Source organism: Amblyomma mixtum, chromosome 6 (genome assembly GCF_055824585.1).
Source record: "Amblyomma mixtum isolate Tamu chromosome 6, ASM5582458v1, whole genome shotgun sequence".
Taxonomy (NCBI): domain Eukaryota; kingdom Metazoa; phylum Arthropoda; class Arachnida; order Ixodida; family Ixodidae; genus Amblyomma; species Amblyomma mixtum.
Genome location: NC_143017.1, coordinates 134,401,359 through 134,419,385, shown reverse-complemented (window position 1 = coordinate 134,419,385; position 18,027 = coordinate 134,401,359). Strand labels below are relative to the sequence as shown.

Here is an 18,027-nt window from a genome sequence, read left to right as displayed (position 1 = left end):
TACGCCGCTGGCGTCGAGTCTCCTTGGGCGGCGGAGCGCTTCGTCGTCGTCGCCGCAGCCGCCGCCGCAGATGCATCACAGTCGTCATCCCAACGGCCACGACGAGAAACACTTTCCGGCGGGGAAGCGTTCGCTGCCTGTTCGCTTGTAGGACAGGTCGCGAGCGTTTAAAGCGCTGTTTTACGGCGTATTCGAATCGGCGGCCCGGAGCAGCTGTCCGAATCCGCGAAGGAACAAGATATCCGTCGCGGTCTAATCATAACTCAGGATCTGAATCCAAATCGCCCATTGAAACAACCTCTTCGGCTTCGCGGAGCAGGAAAACTTGCTCCAGGTTGCCAATCGGAATACGCCATTAATAATCGCAGATAGTAACCGCGACCCTGCTGCGCATGACTACACATGCCCCGGATAGTTTCTAAGTATGATGCACGAATACACAGAGTTAAACTCAAAAAGAAAACCAATAAAAGAAGGGGAGGGCGTGCTATGTGTGTGCGTGTGTGTGTGTGTGTGTGTGTGTGTGTGTGTGTGTGTGTGTGTGTGTGTGTGTGTGTGTGTGTGTGTGTGTGTGTGTGTGTGTGTGTGTGTGTGTGTGTGTGTTCGGGGATTGGGGGGGGGGGGGGGGCTGGAGACTCATGGTAGTGATGTATGCGCAAGTGCGCCATGGTCATGCGTGAGGTGTTTAACGGGTCACATGACCAGTTGCCGCTGGTCACGTGATGAGCACGTCATTTCGTGAGATGTTCGCTCAACAAGCCTTCAACAGCTGACGCTGCGAAAACAGATTTCTGAACCGTTTTTCAATTCGACGTGTGGGGGTGAGATTGCTACTGGACAGCTCCTTTCGCTTTGCGAGAGGGCCTAGTCTTCGCGCTTGACCTTTACATATATTCTCTCGGGCCCACAGGTGACCTAACACGGAAGTGACGACTGCGTGACGACAGCTGACCCGTCTTTCCTGTTACGACATCCGGTTCGAATCCGCGATTGTAATCGCATCAGTAAATTCAGCTGGAAAGTGAATATTACGAAACTTACGCTATAAATACTCACTATTGATATTATAAGGCTCAAGACATGCACGTATACCGGTATACCGGGCGTGCCAGTTGAAAGCAACGAGGATTTTTGAGAACAGGGAGAGTTCTCGGAGGCTCAAATCAGTTGAGTGCTGTTGAGAGTCGCATGACGCCTAGTCAGCAGTATATTTTTTTGTTCTGAAAATTAAATCAACAAGTAAAGACTAATTAGCAAAATTTCTTGTGTTGATGTTAGGAAAAAAAGTGTCATTGTGGAAGTTTTAGATCGCCTTTGAAAAACAGCTGGTTGAAATATTTGCATCAAGGTACCGTTTACGTATACAACTCTTTTACTGGCCTTAAATGAAAGCTCGCAAAGTACTAAAGTTTCTCCTTGTCAGTGATGCTGTTTCAGCGTTCAAAAGAAGCGCAATGGGGAATTAAACCCACTTTTCTCCAGAGCACTCTCCCCGACGAAGCTTTGCGGCTAGGGTGGGCGGCAGATATACGCCAGCAGCTGTCATGTGGTAGCTTTTATTAAAGGTCGGTACATAAAGCTGTGAAAATGTTGCCTTGGTGCAAACATTCCTGGCAGCTGAGGTTACCCGACCCTCCTTAAAGCTTTTACTAGTACCCATTTCTAAAAAAGTTTTCTTTGTCATCACGAGGTAGTACGAAGTTTTTAAGGCCTCTACACCACCGACAATTTTTCACATTTCCATAAAATTCTCCTGAAAATTTTTCTACACCTCGAGCTTGGCGCATGATGGCCTTAGTTGCCTATGTGCCATAAAACCCAACACAACACGCAAACATTCCAGTCAGCTGCTTTTCAAGACGATCTATAACTTCTGAACTTACATTTTTATTCCTGAAGTCAATATTTGTGAAGTTAGCTCGTTAGGCACTACTAATTATGTTTGGAGAACGAAAAAAAAATACTGCAGACTAGGCCGAGCGATTCTCAGCAACCATCAGCTGGCTTCGCTAGACTAAGACACTCGATCTATTTTATAAGCTTGGTTACCTTTAGCTGGAATAAATTGTCAGTTGTAAGTCAGCGCTCTTGTGTACGTCGTCTCTCCTCTGCGTCCTTGTCCTTTTCGCGCTGTTTCAAGAATGACCTTTTACGATGAATGCTTGTTCACCGTACCAAAACTGTCACGAAAAAGAGGCACAGAACGGTTGCCATTGAATAACGCGAGATTCAGCGACAGACGTTTGCGGTGGTGAATATATTTTTATTAATTATTATTCCTCTTTCTCTGCAGTATAGAGTGCGTGTTGTCATTACGCCGTCACCCGTGAAGTCACTGGGTTCGAATCATTCAGCGTGGTGCATTGTCATGGCGCTTTGCAGTGACGTCATGGGTGACGTCACTGATTGCTGGCCAATAAGCGTAGTGCAGTGTTACGCCAGCGCCGCAGAACCGAGAAACGTGCCCTTAACACATATCACTGTAAAACAGCTTACTATGCATAAGAACACTGCAATACGACGTTCTTTGCCCCTACAGCATCCCGCGTGTGTTTTCTCCATGAGTAAACAAAGCAAAAGCGTGAACAGTCGGGGGATTAACGCACCTGCTGAAATACGACCGGACCCAGCTAATATGCACAGCTTTGTTGCTGCTGGCCCGCTTATGGCATTCTACGATGGAGAAAGAGGTCGCGAATTGGATTCCCGTACGCAGTGGCTGAATTACCGGCAGTACATTTCGCCTGGGCCGTGGAAAGTCAGACTAGCCGTAGACATGTCGGAGCATATCAGCGGCCATTGAAAAAATGACTGATATTCGGCGCGCAACAGTATCTCTTCTAACCAAGCCCTCTGTGGCTTCTCCCGTTCGTTTAATATTTCGCCCTCAGGCCAGTGTGATGAAGCGCACTGCTTTAATTGTCACTATATGCGGTACGAAATAGCTGTGCAAGCTGGTCTCTTCCTTTTTCAACCTATGGTATCGCCGCCGCCCAGTTGCTATCATTTCGTTGTGAGCTGAACCTCAACCATGCAGGTAAGTAGCTTCGAGTTCTGCGCCAGACTGCCTCTCTGTCTATAGGCCAGCCTGCTGGGCTACCTGTAGTCGTACGGGGCACGTCGCATCTCCTCTGGACATTTCTGCAAATGCGCTCTGTGGGTGCCACCATATTGCCCGCTGGACTGTTGTGTGCATGCCCCTTTCGCATGCACAGTGAAAGTGTTAGCGCGAGTTTTCGGCCCCCGTTATCAATAGTCCACGGAGAACGCGCGTTGACATCTGCGTGGAAGCGTCTATCTATGCGAATCTTGGCCGCCGAGCCACCCTATTTTCGATCTAAATGAACCACGAACTGACCGAAGACTACGCCAACATCCCTCTCTATGTGTCTCAATACAAGCTTTTAGAGGAACGCGGCATGAAGAAGACTCCATCTAATTTTAGTTCTTAGTAAAGATCGATTCTCTTTCCGGCTATGTTCCCATTTTTTTCGGCGCCAAAAAAACGCTTATGCTGATGAAAAAATCCGGCCACTCGATTCAAATTTATGACGTCAAAAGCGGAAATACTCCGTGATCACCGCTCGGAAGTGAATAGCGGTGTAGCCTATCCTCGGGGATCCGAGCGCAAAGAACTGTCCTGATGTCACCATAGTTTGCTTGCGAAAATGGCCGGAGGTGGCGACACTTGTATCTCTTTTTTTTTTTTTTTACCTTTCCCTGCACATGAAAACTGTTTTCCACAAAAGTAGCCTGCTTTTCATTGGAACGAGGTAAAAAAAAATTCAGGGGGGCACATTGTTGACCTAAAGTGCGGTCAGGCGAAAGCCTTAAGCGCAGTGTTGCTGCTTGTGTCACTGATGTGTGGTTAATATGTTAAGCTTCGCCTCTGAGAGTGGAACGTGACAGCGTCTTGCAATGCTGCCAGGAGTCCACAGAACGCCATCGCTCATTCGGCTATACGCCTTGCTCGAGGGTAAATTGGTTTTTGAGGAAAGGAAATATATCTCTCTCGCATATCTCGATGGGCACCTAAACCTCGCCGTAAGTGAAGGGAGGAAGATGGAAGTGAACGAAGACGCCGTATTAGCCAGAAGCGCCTTTGTTCATTCCAAACCATCGAGCTGGAATGGCGGAGTGGTTAGCGTGCTTATCTCGCACTCCGGAGACCGTTGTTCGATTCCCCAACTCGAGCAATTTCCTACTCGGTTTTATTTATTTATGTGGTCTGACAATAAAGGTTAATTAGGCTAATTGGTCATTACTATTGTTCTAACGCCATCCATCATGTCCCGTCACTCACCTGTCAAGTGATGGAACTCTCTAGAATGTTCGACACAATGTATACGAAACGTCCAGAAACGTCTAACTATTAATGATGGTAATAATAGTTAAGCATGACTTGCACATTTCGTTATACTAGTTAATGTATGGTTAGTGGTAGTTAACGTGACCTTAACTAGTACACTGATTAATTAGTGTTAGTTAAGGTACAGGCGCAGTGCACAGTCCCACATGCCACTTCTTAACTACTACTAATTACCAATTAGTCATTTAGTCATTAAGTACAATGATATAATCATGAAATCCCTTTATATCATGTTCCGATGTCTTTCGATTGCGCCCGATTAAGTATCGATTGGCTATTGATTGGCATATGCCCATATAAGGCATGTATCCGAAACGCGGACACATTTGCTAATACGATTGCTAATAGCAGTCCTCAGTGCCCCTTAGAAAGTGACCCGCACGCGAAGTCTCGGTACGCTGCATGCAGCGACACCACGGGACGGCGAGGCTTCCCAACAACCGAACGGGGCGCCCCAGGGGTTGCGCTAAGTGTACACCCACCAAAAGTACGGAGAGCCCCGCAGTTATAACTAACGTGCGCGCACGTGCGGTTACCCCACCATCCCCTTCTGCTCCCTGCGAACGCAGCAGCAGAAGCGCGGGCGGCCGAGAGACCACCGAACGCGTGGCTGATTCGCTCGAGCGCGTACTTCTCAGAGCTGCGAGAACGGCTAGGGGGCGCACCGGGCCGCATTTACCGGGCCAGACTCGCTGCACTGGTCACGGCTGGCCGAGCGGCGGCGAGCGCTATAGGGCTCCACTCTGCAACAGCGGTCACAACCGCTGGCCCAGCCAGAGCGCCAGAGGCGTGGTCGCTCTCTGGACCAGGCCCCGAGCCCTAATGAGAAAAGAGAGCCGGCCAGGCGAGTGCTATCACGTTTCAGCACCCGCCGTGTGACTGCGCGAGTTAGGCGCGCCGCTCTTCTCTCACACCGGCTGTGTCTGATTTGTATGTGCGTGCCTTACTACGCGCGCGACGGCACGTACCCGGATGACGACGAGTACGATGCGACCTCGATCTGCCAGATGAGATATGGGGCCTCTGCGCTATGGTCGCGCCGTGTACTGAACGCCGCGCTGCGACGGGTGCTAGTTCCTATCGACGGAAATTGAAAACCGGAGCGGCGTTCTATTTGCTGGCGGCGTACGTTTCAAAGCCAGAGCGGGCTCTTCAGATGGCTGGGAAACTGGAAAATGATGTATAGATGTTTAGACATTTGCATCGAGTACCTGAAGGTGCCAGAAGACCTGCACACGACAGTCTTGCAAGCAATATGATAACGCCCAGGGTCTATTCTGCGGTCAGCAAAAGGACGGAACCTCGTCAGTTTCCTTTAGGCTACTTTTTCACCCAAACTGACACCCCTCTCTAGTTGTACTTCTTTAAGCTCGCGAGTACAGCTATGTAGAAAGCTCCTAGCTTTTATTTATCTTCCAGCGCAAATTGCTGTGGCATAGCCCGACCGTAGCTGTACCGTCCAAAATCAGCTGCAGGCGAACGGATGTGTAAAAGGGAAATGGGCGAACGGCACCCGCGAACTCGCTGCCGGAGGTATTGTAGAAATGAGCGTGGTTAGTGGTGCTTCTATCCGCCGCCATTGTTTCGACGAGGGCACTTCTCTGCCTCAATTATGGTCAAGTTGTGCGAGAGAGAGATGTCGGCCCCGGACTCATGTGCCACCATCATCATTCATTTCTATATATATTTCTTGCTCCCCATTGCCTTCTCTCCCTCAGTGTGGGCTACCCTACCCGGCTGCGACGCTTTTTGTTATGTGTCATTTGGAATGTGGAGGGAGATGACAGAACATATTCTCATATCCATATACAGCCAGACCTTCCATCCCCCATTAAACGAGGCCGCCACAGATACCTAAGGCGGTTTGGCATTTTTAAGCAGCCAAGAAGTCACCCATCAGAGTAAAGCAATGAATAAAACGAGATTCGCAAATTGGTTTGGCATGGTATGCGGTACCTGCAGTTTATCGTCCTTAATCTCAACGTAGCCTATAAGAGACTCCGTATGAGAGGGGCTCTGGAATAATTTCGCCCAACTGGTTTTTTTTTTCTTTGCGTGCACCGACACCGCACAGCCCACGCACACGGATGTGGTTTCATTTCACCTCCACCGAAATTCGGCCGCTGCGACAAGGATTCGATCCCGCTACCTTGGCCTTCGAAGCCGAACGACAAAACCACAGAGCCAATGCGGAGGGTCATCTGTGGATTGGTGGAAAAGAACGAGGCAGCAGTTTTGCCAGGGACAGCAGAAAACTTACTAGGCTGTCCTCCAGTGCATTCTCTTTTATAAAAAGAAGTGCTCTAGAGAAGAGCTTACTCTGTTTTTACTTTCATATAGCGTATTTCTTGTTTACAGTGCAGCATGCAGGGATCAGGTGATAGAGAAATGCGCAGAATATAACCAACCCCTGTATATAGCCTTCACTGATTACGAGTAAGCATTTGACTCAGTGGAAACGTCGGCAGTCATGCAGGCATTGCGGAATCAGGGTGTAGAAGAATGTCATGTGAAAATATTGGAAGCTGTCTATAACGATTGCACAGCTACCATAGTCCTCAATAAAGTCAGCAATAAAATTCCAATAAGGAAAAGTGTCAGGCAGGGAGACACGATCACGCCAATGCTATTCACCGCCTGTTTACAGGAGGTATTCCTGGGCCTTAAATGGGAACAGATGGGTATAAGAGTTAATGAAGAATACCTAAGTAATCTGCGATTCGCTCATGACATTGCTTTGCTACGATACAACAGCTGTATCTTACCGGTACTCACCAATGGCGCAGAAACGTGGAGGCTAACAAAGAGGGTTCAGCTTAATTTAAGGACAACGCAGCGAGCTACGGAAAGAAAAAAATGATAGGTGTAAAGTTAAGAGACCGGAAGCGCCCAGAGTAGGTGAGGGAACAAACACGGGTTAATGGCATCCTAGTCGAAATCAAGAGGAAGAAATGGGCTTGAGCAGGGCATGTAACGCGAAGGCAAGATAACCGCTGATCCTTAAGGGTAACGGACTAGACATCAAGAGAAGGCAAGCGTAGCAGGGTGTGCCAGAAAGTTAGGTGGGCCGATGAGATTAAGAAGTTTGCGGGGATACGGTGGCCGCAACCGGCAAATGACAGGGTTAACTGGACAGACATGGGAGAGCTTTGCCCTGCAGTGCTCTTAGTCAGGCTGATGATGATGATGATGATGACGACAGAGTGTACAAGTGTGTAGTAGTAGACGAAGCACGTACGTTTCCCGTGCCTCTTGACGATCTTTACGCAGCAGCCCTGGCACTCTCGCAGCGTGGGCAGGTTCTCCTCGCTGTGGTTGAATGGATCCCGGCAGCGAGGCTCCTGCTCCGAGTTGCAGTCGTAGCACTGGATGCGAGAGTCTGCGCGCACCGTATGGTTGGAAGAGAAATGCATGACGGTTATTACGAAACAACCGATATAACGAAAGTAACGACAAACATGTGACATTAATTTTTCGTCCCCCGCGAGTTGCAAGCTCTCTTTTCTGGATATATGTACCTGCCTGAAGATCTCACCACCAGCGCGTAAGTTGAGGGTAACCTTAAAAAAAAAAAAAATCACTGCACGCGCTGGGACTTCTTCAAAGTTTAGGTTGCCAACTAATGAGCGAGAGTAAAATAACAAATAGACAATAAATTTAGTTATTCCGTAAATTATTTACTTCAATAAAATTGGAAAAGAAAAAGCTTTCGACGCGGACGCTTCGCGCGAAACTTTCAATTTAATTACGAAAGCATTTACAGTCGCAGATGAAGAATTATCAGTCGTGAAATTAGCAGCTCCTGCGGCGTTTGCGATTTCAGCACCCCGCTGGAAACTGCAACCAGACAAGCGGTGCTAAAGCGGTGAAGCTGTCCGCAAAACTCAGCCTGTTAAAAACATCGTTCACGGCTGCGGCATTAAGTGGAACCGCTATTATCCGCGATTCAAGCGGTCTTATACTGGCCACTCGATCTGCTGCAGTACACACAATAACCCGAAAAACAACAACAAAAAACTTCGCGTAAACGCCCCCATGTTCCTCGAGTCGTCAAATTGCCCACTGACTTCCAGCCATGCTCGAACAAATCCGCACGCCGTCATCGACTGCTCAAGAGCGCACTCGGCTGCAGCCGCAACTTTTGCCGCGTCCCATTACAAGCTCGTGAGCGCCAACCTGATCGCTGCGGCCAAAACCCACTTACTTCCCGCTCGAGCAGCGGCGACACACGGTGCACAAGTGGGAGAGGGAATAAAGAAGAGAAATTGGAGGGAACAACTCACTCAGGCACTCTTCTTCGGCCAGGACGCAAGTAAACGTCGCGAAAAGCGAAGCTGAAACGAAAGGGAAGAACAATGGCGACACGAGAGTCAGGTGCAGTATTCCCCGGAGAGTCGTCGAGGAAGGCAGAAAAAGAAGAAAAAAAAGGGAGAGAGAAAGATGAGAGGGGAGGGAAATAAAAGGCGGGAAGCAATCCCATGTTGTAAGCGCTGCTTCGCAATAACCGTGCAGCGCTGTGAAAGTTACAAGTGGGATTCTGATAGTTCATACTCGAAGAGGATCGAAGATTTGTTCGAGTTATACGGAGTTCGAATTAACGGTAGTTTTTTTTTTTTTTAAACACACGGGACGTTGACGGGACCGAATTGTCAGTGCGAATAAACCGGCTCTTGGAATTAAGTGCATTTGAATTAAAGAGAACTCGCTGTATTTAGAGCTGGCTTCAGAATTAGCCACGGCCCTGAGTTCACGAAAAGTCCCACGAAACGTAGCACGAAATTTCATACTTAAGAAGATCAGTTCGAAATCTACGGTTGTTCGCGCAAGTTTCGTGCCCACTATATCCGCCTTTGTTCACTGCAGCTATCGCCTCGCTTGCTACCTCCACCGGAACACAGATGCCGGTAATTTAGGAACGCATCAATCTTAATTCCGAACCGATCTTACGATCTTGCTTACGATTTAGCTTCCATCAACGAACACCCTTGCGAATTTGCAGATCGAGATTCGAGACAATAGTTATGTTCTGCAAGCGCGGCTCGTGATTGGCCTGCCTGTCCTCTTTGGCTTATCGTGATTGGCGCGTTGTCACCTCATTGGCTGTCACGACTGGCCAGCAACAGCACTGCGTATTGAACCGGACCTTAGTTATGAGTGACAACAACGTTAACCTTCACAATGCTGCACGCTTATGCTGGGCTTAAGCGTTGAAAAGACAAGGCGAAAAGAGAAAAATTGAGTGGTGGTTTCAGACCACTCAAGCGAACAACCTACGCCCCTTCAACTGCTCCCTCTCTTTATTTCTTCTCTCTTGTTCTGCCTGACCGGATTAATTCTCAATGATAACAAAATAAAAGATGAGCAACAGATGTGGCTCGAGAGAGAGAGAGGGGGGGAAGGGGCGGAAGGGGCGGAAGGGAACAATTAAGAGCGCGAATCTTTATCGTGCTTCGCGAAGCGGCTACAGGCGCTCCAATTGAGGAAAAAATAAAAGTTTTACGTCCGATACCGAGCTGCGCGCTCAACTTAATTAATTAGTGCAGCCTTTCGTCGCCGCGCATAGCTTCGGATCAGTCAGCCGGCGCTGCTTATCAAAACCTGGCGACGTCGATGGAACGAAAATAATTGAAGAGCGAGGGAAAACGCCAGACCTATGTAGCTGAGGAAATTAAAAGCACAAGTGGAAAGAGCGACAGGGGATAAAAATGCGAGCGACTGCGTTTCGCCATTCCGTCCTTTTTTCTTTTTTTGTAAAGGACGCGGTAGTAAAAATTATGAGGCTTTAGCGGAAATTCCTCTAACAAAGTGACTACACCGCGGACATATGAGATACGAATGGGACAATACGAATGCGGGTGCACAACGAGGACATTTCGATTAGAAGGTTTTAGAAAATGGCGCGGTTAGTTTCCGTTTACGACTCCTAATGAGCCACTTTTCGTACGCTAGAATGACTAACCGTGCGATAATTTAACCTCCATCAACCGAAATCTTCGTGGCTTCCCCCCCCCCCCCCCCCCCCTTCCATTCTCATTTGCACCGCTCCACCGTGGCTCTCTGTCGCGCTCGGGATCAAAAAAAAATCCCATCTCTACCCTCCTCCGCCTTTTCTAATCCTGTTCTTTCTCGCCCTAATGAAGCGAGCCGTCACGGCCAAAATTTATGATCACAAAAGGGCACGTGAATATTCGTAAGGAATACAGCAAAGCTTGCCGTGTTAAGAGTAATGGGGTGTGAACGTCTGCTCTAAAAGACCTCCAAGCGGGTGAATTCCTGCACCAAGGGACAAACATGTCCGGATGAATAAGAGAAACGATTGCCTGAGGTTGGTGTATACGCATGTCAAACTCGGATGTGTGAACATTACAGTGGTTCTCACAGGATCTCGTGTGCTGCTGACTTACATTTTGTTCTTGCATTTCAATCTCCTACTGCCATATATCCTCATGCGAGGTGCAATACGTGAAAAAATAAATGAAATGAATGTTAATTCAGCTTTCTGTGGCGGCCGTGGTGCAGAAACTTTTGTTGCAAGGTGTACAATCATGAGCAGGAAGTTAACACAGCTCCCCATAAGCGCCCGACCATCCCTTACCGCCTTGAACCGCATTCGAGCCCTGTACTCGATGACGACAACGCAAATCAATGTTTCTCGTTTTGCATACGGCGCAATTTGCTTCCTAATGTCCCGTGGGAGAAACAACGACAGCTTTGTTATTGGTGGTTCCAAAATGCACCCTGCAAGAGAAGTAAGCGATGAAAAAAAGATGAAAGATTTTGTTGGGGGCGGCACGAAAACGAGAAATGAATTGACGTCATGCATCGCCTCCTACAATAATTCCTCCCTCATCCAACTGCCTTAATAATGACGGCCAACCCACGTGATCACAACAACAACAGGTGCACGCAGATGAGCAAGAAAGGAGGCAATCTCGCGGCACGCGAAGAGCAATAGAGCAATCTGCCAATGCGCGCGCGCGCAACCGCAGAGAGAGAGAGCTAAGCGAATACTGCGGAAAGCTATCCCACAGCCTCTTCTTCCCCCCTCCCCCAACTACCTCAAGGGCTTCGCCCGAAAGCCCATCTTGACGGGAGCGCGGGAGCCAATCTGGGCTGCTATTCCTGCGCTAGCGATGGCACGCAGGAGAAAGAGTGAAAGAAAGAGAGAGAAGAGCCGCGACGGCTGATCGGGCGCCCGAAATAGGCTCCCGACTACGAGCCTGCATGCGGGGCATTAATTTCTGCCGGGGACGATTACGCGAGAGTTTATAGGGCCCGCGTCGGCCGCACCTGTCTGGCTCGCGCGTGTGCCCGCTGCGTGCGCTGGCATCTAACGTGATAATCGCTGCACGTGGTCGCCCTATAGGGCTGCGCTAAGCGAAGAGGCGTTGGCAATGAAAAAAAAAAAAAGTGAAGTTCGAGACCAAAAAGTCCGCGCCGCTCCTCTTGATGTTCAAAGCATTTTTTGCTGCGCGTGTGTACGTTCGTCGGCAGAAGTGAAAGACCTCAGTCATTTGACTGGAACTGCACTTTGCCGCGAATAGCAGTAATGCGATGCTTGCTGCTGAACGTGTTTTTAGCGCGCAAATTACACCGCTAAAAAGCGAAGAGAAACATGAACTCTATTTTCTGTCGGAACGCTAATGAAATATGAATCTATAAGGAAGAAATTCGAGTGAGCCGACACTGAAGTGGATGCAGCGTGACTTTGTAGTGTATTGGAGAAAGTGCTACGTTAAAGAAGTAGAGGTCACATTTATGAACGTCTGTTTTAGAGCATTTGTCGCCCAGGCTTCGGAGGAAAAATATAAAAGAAATAAAATGTGAAGGCGCGTTCAGAATCAGTGCTTGCCTTTAGAACACTCTTCTTAAGGTCCGCGAAAGTAGTTAATTTCGGCATTACGGAAAACAAAGAGCAGAAAGGTGACGATGTGTACTAGAGGAACGCGAGTGCCGGTGGCTTAAGTGCAGTTATGTGTGTGCGCAAACTGAGTTTATTGGATTTCATTCATTCTCACTGACACAGTGTAACAGTCGAGACGAGATGAAATGGTTAAGAGAGAATGACGGGCTTATGCGTTCAACTTTTGAATACAGTAACCTAACTCACTGCAACCAAGCGAGGCACAATTGAGATCTGCAGGGTTTAATCGAGGTGCCAACTTGGTAATTCGTAAATTGAGAGCAAGACAAATGACGATCTGCAGCGTTCAGGCGAGACGCGAAACTGTAGTCGAAAAGTTGAAAGAAAAAAAAAAGACGACAAGTTATCGGCAGTTAACGGCAGTTACTGTCCTTCAGTTCTTCAAATGCCGTTTATTTCATTTTAACACCACGATTAAACTATTTCATTCCGCTTTTCGTCTTCCTTGGCTGAAGAGATCGGTAATGTTTCTAACGAGTGCTTGCAGTGACGACACGGTGCTCAGGAAGTGAGTACAAAACAAAAATACACGTTCCATAGGACACACAAAAAAAGGCAAGAAGAAAGGGCAAGAATTCACCGAGAAACGAGTATGCAAACAAGCAACCAAACAAGCTTCGACACCGTATACAAGGTGAAAGCGAACGTAAACAAACATCTTCGAAGAAACAAGGAAAGAAAGCATATGAAGAAATAGCGGCACAATAGAGCGATGGAGATATCATGCAAGCTTGTGAAAGGAAAGCGGAGGAAAGGAGGAGGGACCGGGGAGAGAAGAAAAGAGAGAAGAAGTGGCGAAGAAAGGGTTCATAGGAAAGGAAGAGAGACTCGACCGGGGGCGACAACCAGCGGCAGCGGCGGCGTTGTCGTCGGTCGAAGAGGCAAGGAGGATCTCGCCCCCTCTCTTCTGTCGCAGTGGAGGGCACGTGACTGAGTGCAGACCAGTCGATGATGCCGGCTCGCGCCAGCACCGCGCTCGCGGAAGATTGCAGCCGCCGCTGGCTTCTTCCCGAAGAGAGGAGGACACGAGGGAGGGAAAGGAGAAGAAGGAGGCGGTCTCGAAGATGCGCAAACCACACCGCGACACGCGTGGGAAAAGGAACGGGCGCTCTTGCATAGGAGTCTATGATAAAAGCCGAGAAGGCTCCACGCGGCCGCTAAGTGCAGCCGATCGAGATGGGGGTAATTGGCGATCCATGTAGCATGAAAAAGGAGAAAAAAAGTGACTATAACAGGAACAATAAAGGATTAGCATCTGGCAGGCACGTGGCATTGTGCTAATTCAATACTTTCATTTTATATTTCTTTCTTCGCGTATGATTCTTTGTTTGTTTTCTTTCTTCGACTGCCGTTCAACGTTGTTCTAGCAACAAAGCCAAGCCTTTTTTTTTTTGCCTATAGATATGTCACAAGTAGTACGGAAAATCTTTGAAAGAAAGCTGAAGCACTGCTATAAGTAACGTGCTGTTTTATTCAATTCACAAGGTTGCGTGCATCGACGGTCCTCCCTTTCATACGGTCTATATTTATCTCCCACGCGAATGAAGTGTTCTCAATGCAGTGTCGTTTCTAACATGTTTACAATAGTATAGGATTAATAAAACATACTCAAAAATCGAGAGAACACGGACGTGCCATTCTCGATATTCCAAAGCGCGTGCAACACCTGCTTTCTCGGGTTGTAAGAAGCGCCAATCCCTAGCTTGCACGGTTTATCGGTATCCGGAATAATGAACAAAAAAAAAACGTGTCAGCAACATTGACGCCACGGCTCACCAATTGCAGTAGCTGGGAAACGTGTTAGCACGGCGAAGAGCAGGCAAGTTGTACACAAGCACCGGTTATCGGTGAATCACGACTCCTCTTCTGCACCGTTCGCGGGGCAAGGTTACGTAAACAATACTTGAGCAACGCGCACTCATTGAAATCGGGCAGGAGGGGGTGTGGCGAAAAAAGAGGGGGGGGGGGGGGGGAGTTGCTTATGGTTGCTTGCTTTGAACGAACCAGTCAGGGGCCAAAAGATGGGATGAAACATTCGCTGTGTTTACTGCAAGGATAAAACCATAGCCTACAACTGCCTCCGTGATCTTCTGTACGCTGCTAGCGCCTTCCCATATACCGCAGCTAAGAACGAACGTTCAAAGCACTGCTGTCCCCGTTCCGCCCGAGTAGGAATTCGCGCGCCGGTGAATGTGAAGAAAACGAGGCGCCAATAGCGCGGGAAGTGAGAATTGGTAAGGGAGAAGGGAAGCCAGCGAGAAGCCTGTCCGAGGTGTACCGCAATGTACCGAGGTGTACCGAGGTGTACCGTGAGAACGCAGCCTATGTTCACAGAGTGATCAAATGCTTTTGCGACGCCAAAATCCCGCGCACAGCGGTATCTGTAACACGGCAGAAACACGCAGAGGACGAACTGCGAGTGGTATAGAAAAGGGCTAGCTCTTTGAACGCACCGGCGAACGACACCTCCAGCGAACAGTATAGGTGTGCGAGGGTTGTGTCAAAGATGACAAACTTCGCGATAACGTCCACATCGAATGAGCCAGCAGAAAGCCCTTACCTGAGAGCCACCCGTTAGCTGTGCGGTCACCTCGAACGAACGGTACGCAAGGAAAGCGCGCGAACTGGTTTGCGACAAATAGATCTGTCGCACCCTTTGGCGTCGCACCTCTGTACTGCTGCTCCGCTGGAGGAGGTGAAAAGAAGGTACGTGTATCGCTCGACCTAGGCTCGCACGACCTGCCCGTTCGCGACCCGTCAGAAGGTCACGACAAAGACAAGCCTTGGCGCCTCGAAAGCGGTCCGTGTTGGCCCCCGAAACACCGCTGACCCGCGACCGAATGCGTCGCATCAAGCACGCTGGCTCCGGGAAAGTGAGCGGCGCTCGATGGGGGTTTGCTACACAGCGCGCTTTTCCTCTCTCGCAATGCTGCCCCGCATACTCGCTACAGTGGGTGGCGAATCCCGAACGAACCGGTGCCCCGAAAATCGTCCTCACTCACGCTTCTGTGAGTGGCACGGCGTCTTTTTTTTTTTTTTTCTCCAACCGTTTTCTAGGTCGGGACCCGCCCGCCGAGCGTTTGAACCAGTAAAACGAATGCCGCAGAAGAAATCACTGCTATACGGTACTGAGCTTCCGAAACCGGTGATCGCTACTTCCGAAACCTCTATTCCTCTAGCATTGACCAGCTTATAGAGCGATGACTCGCGTGTAAAGAAACAACAGTCCAAGGAAATAGACAATAATAAAAGCGGTGCAACTAGGGCAAGTTCTGTAGGCAATCGCGTTTCGGCAAGGTGCGAAGCGTAACTTTCGGCTCTGTGATTGTACTGCTTGAGACGCCTCGCTCGAAACTGTTCCCGCTGTCTGCAGCGCGCTACTGCTGCCGCAAAGGCGTCGATTTCGTCTTCGGGGCTTGTAGCATGGAAGTGGTAAGACAGCGCTTCACCCGACTACGAACGACGGTGCTTTCGCGCTGGTAGCCAGCAGCCCCATAGAGCGCGCGCGCCACCGTCGACGCCTTGAGAGCCGCGGCTGAGGACGTCGGTGCTCCTCCGAGCAAGCAGCCGCGGTCGCCGCAGTGTTGTTCGGGGGCGGGCGAGAAAGCGTCACTGACCTGCGGCCCAGGTAATCCATGCGGGTGACGCGATGCGCCTGGGGCGCGCTGCCATCCGCCGCCGTGTTGCAGCTGGGCCGGGGGGCTCGTGCCCTGGGCTCGCCGAAAGGGCTGCCTCGGGATCGGGCGGCCGCCGGCCTTGGCGCTGCTCCTCGCTGCTTGCTTGCTTGCTGCTGCTGCTGCGAGCTTCTTCCCCTGTGCCTTTCGCGCAGCGGCGCCTCGTCACGTGACCCGACCGAAGCGACGCGCACCGCCGGCCTCGGGTCGGCGCAGAGCCGTACCGGCGGAGTCTCAGGATACAGAGAGGCGTTGGTGTGCGCGCTATTACCGGCGGCTTGCAGGGGGTTGACGCTAGCCTGAAGCAGTGTGCTTACGGCCGTGACTTCGCGTTCGCCAGTTGGCCCTCGTCCTTACGAGTGTGATGGGAAAAAGTTCGAAACTTTCTAAGAAACTCACAATCACGTAGTGTTAACTAAACCCCGCAGGGTAAAGGACAATCCTAGTAAATTGGGAAATAAAGAGAAAAGCGTCGAAGGTACGGTGATACACTTGCTGGTGTCAGGAATACACCGTTGACTGACGACAGCAAAAATTTTGCGCCCGTGTGAACTGAGGCACTAAAAAAGGAGGACGGGGGAATGCGCAGTGTTTCGGAAGAGAAATATTCTCACAGACTTTATGAGGCTCAGTCAGCCACCCATATTTTCTCTTTGGTCGTAAACGGCAATGACACTTCACCTTTAGTGTAGTAGCTTTGCAAAGAAAACCACTTTAGAGCAAAGTCAACCCTCGCGCGGTAAAAGCTGTTTTCGTCGCTTCCAGTGAGATAGAGATATCGATATCTAAACAAAAATCAGATATATTTCGCTACTGCCATGTAAGTTATTTTCGCTTTTGCGATATATTTGTGATATGGCACCTTGGTTGCACGTGTATTATGTTTGTCGATTCTTTCCTCGTTTTGCTGGCATGCATTCAGTGACTACTTGGTCACGTCTCCCGCAGCGCAGACCGCCGGTCGTAGTGTTATTAAATGAAATGTGGACTCCATGGACGTTTCTGGGCTCAAAGTGCGAACGCAAAAGCTAAGTACGTTTTTTTTCTAGCGGACGACTACGCGAAAATTCCCCAGCTATCATACCCAACAATTCCGGACAAAAGCATTTTTGAGCGGGAAACCGTTTATAAACGCAATTTTTTCACATAGTATGAGATTTCACTATAACAATCAATATATCCGAAGATCGCCCGATGGCAGTCTTCTATTTTTTTTTTCTGCTAAAGTTTTTCGTATCGTCAAAAGCGTTCCCCATTGGCTTTCTAGCGCAGTCTTAACTGTTCGTTGCGATCGATGGAAACACTTTAAAGGAAAGATTTTGCTACATATCACAAGAATGAACCATTACCTTCAATATTTCTATAGCAGTGTCTTACAATTTTCAAATTTTCAAAATTTTTGTCCGATAATGTTGGGCATGGGAACCGCTGCATCCCTCGTTCACTTATAGGTTCTTTTCTGTGTAACGTTCGTATAACTGGTTCACATAATGCTGCGTTGATTCAGCGCTTAGCGTCCTCTCTTGGCACCGCGCATTCACTAAATTCATAAGAACACCCCTATTTGGAATTATGAAAATGATAATTATTGCTTTCAGTCGCACCACGGAGTCGAACCGTGCCTGCTTGCAGCGATGATGGAGGGATAAGTTTTCTGTTACCAAGAGGCTTCTTAGCGATGCTCGCCTGACGGGATGGTTTATATCTTGCTTGTTGCCGCTTTTACGGTCGCGAAGACGCCGGTTGGGGTCACCTGCAGCTGACTTCGCTCCCATTTGCAGGGCATGGATAGAAGGAAACAAGCCATTTGAATGGATCAGCGACAAAACAACGAACCCTGCTCGATTAGACAGAGAAACTGCGAATGGCTGTGGAAGGCCATATAGGGGAGGCCAGTAAAGACGAAAAAACAAAGCTACGACTAGACGAAGTTGAGAAAGACTGAAGGAGACATCGACAAGTGGGGCGCGGACACGCTGAAGCTCGTTGAATTGAGATGCCCTCAAACTGAGCACTCTTGCTGACTGAACCAGGCGTTCTAGGAAGGCAAAGGGAGATCG

General features: G+C 49.2%; 1 protein-coding gene across 1 annotated transcript in view; it reads right to left on the bottom strand.

The window, feature by feature from the left end:
- The window catches only part of qvr (glycosylphosphatidylinositol-anchored protein quiver), a 32,280-nt gene extending 16,160 nt beyond the window's left edge, over positions 1–16,120 (bottom strand). Inside the window, exons 1-3 of the mRNA XM_089549236.1 lie at positions 15,911–16,120; positions 8,653–8,703; positions 7,608–7,748 (exon numbers count right to left, since the gene is read on the bottom strand). Of these exons, the coding sequence (XP_089405362.1) occupies positions 7,608–7,748; positions 8,653–8,703; positions 15,911–15,965 (247 nt within the window). The 5' untranslated portion in view covers positions 15,966–16,120. The remainder of the gene's footprint in view (positions 1–7,607; positions 7,749–8,652; positions 8,704–15,910) is intronic.
- Between the last annotated feature and the right edge of the window lie 1,907 nt (positions 16,121–18,027).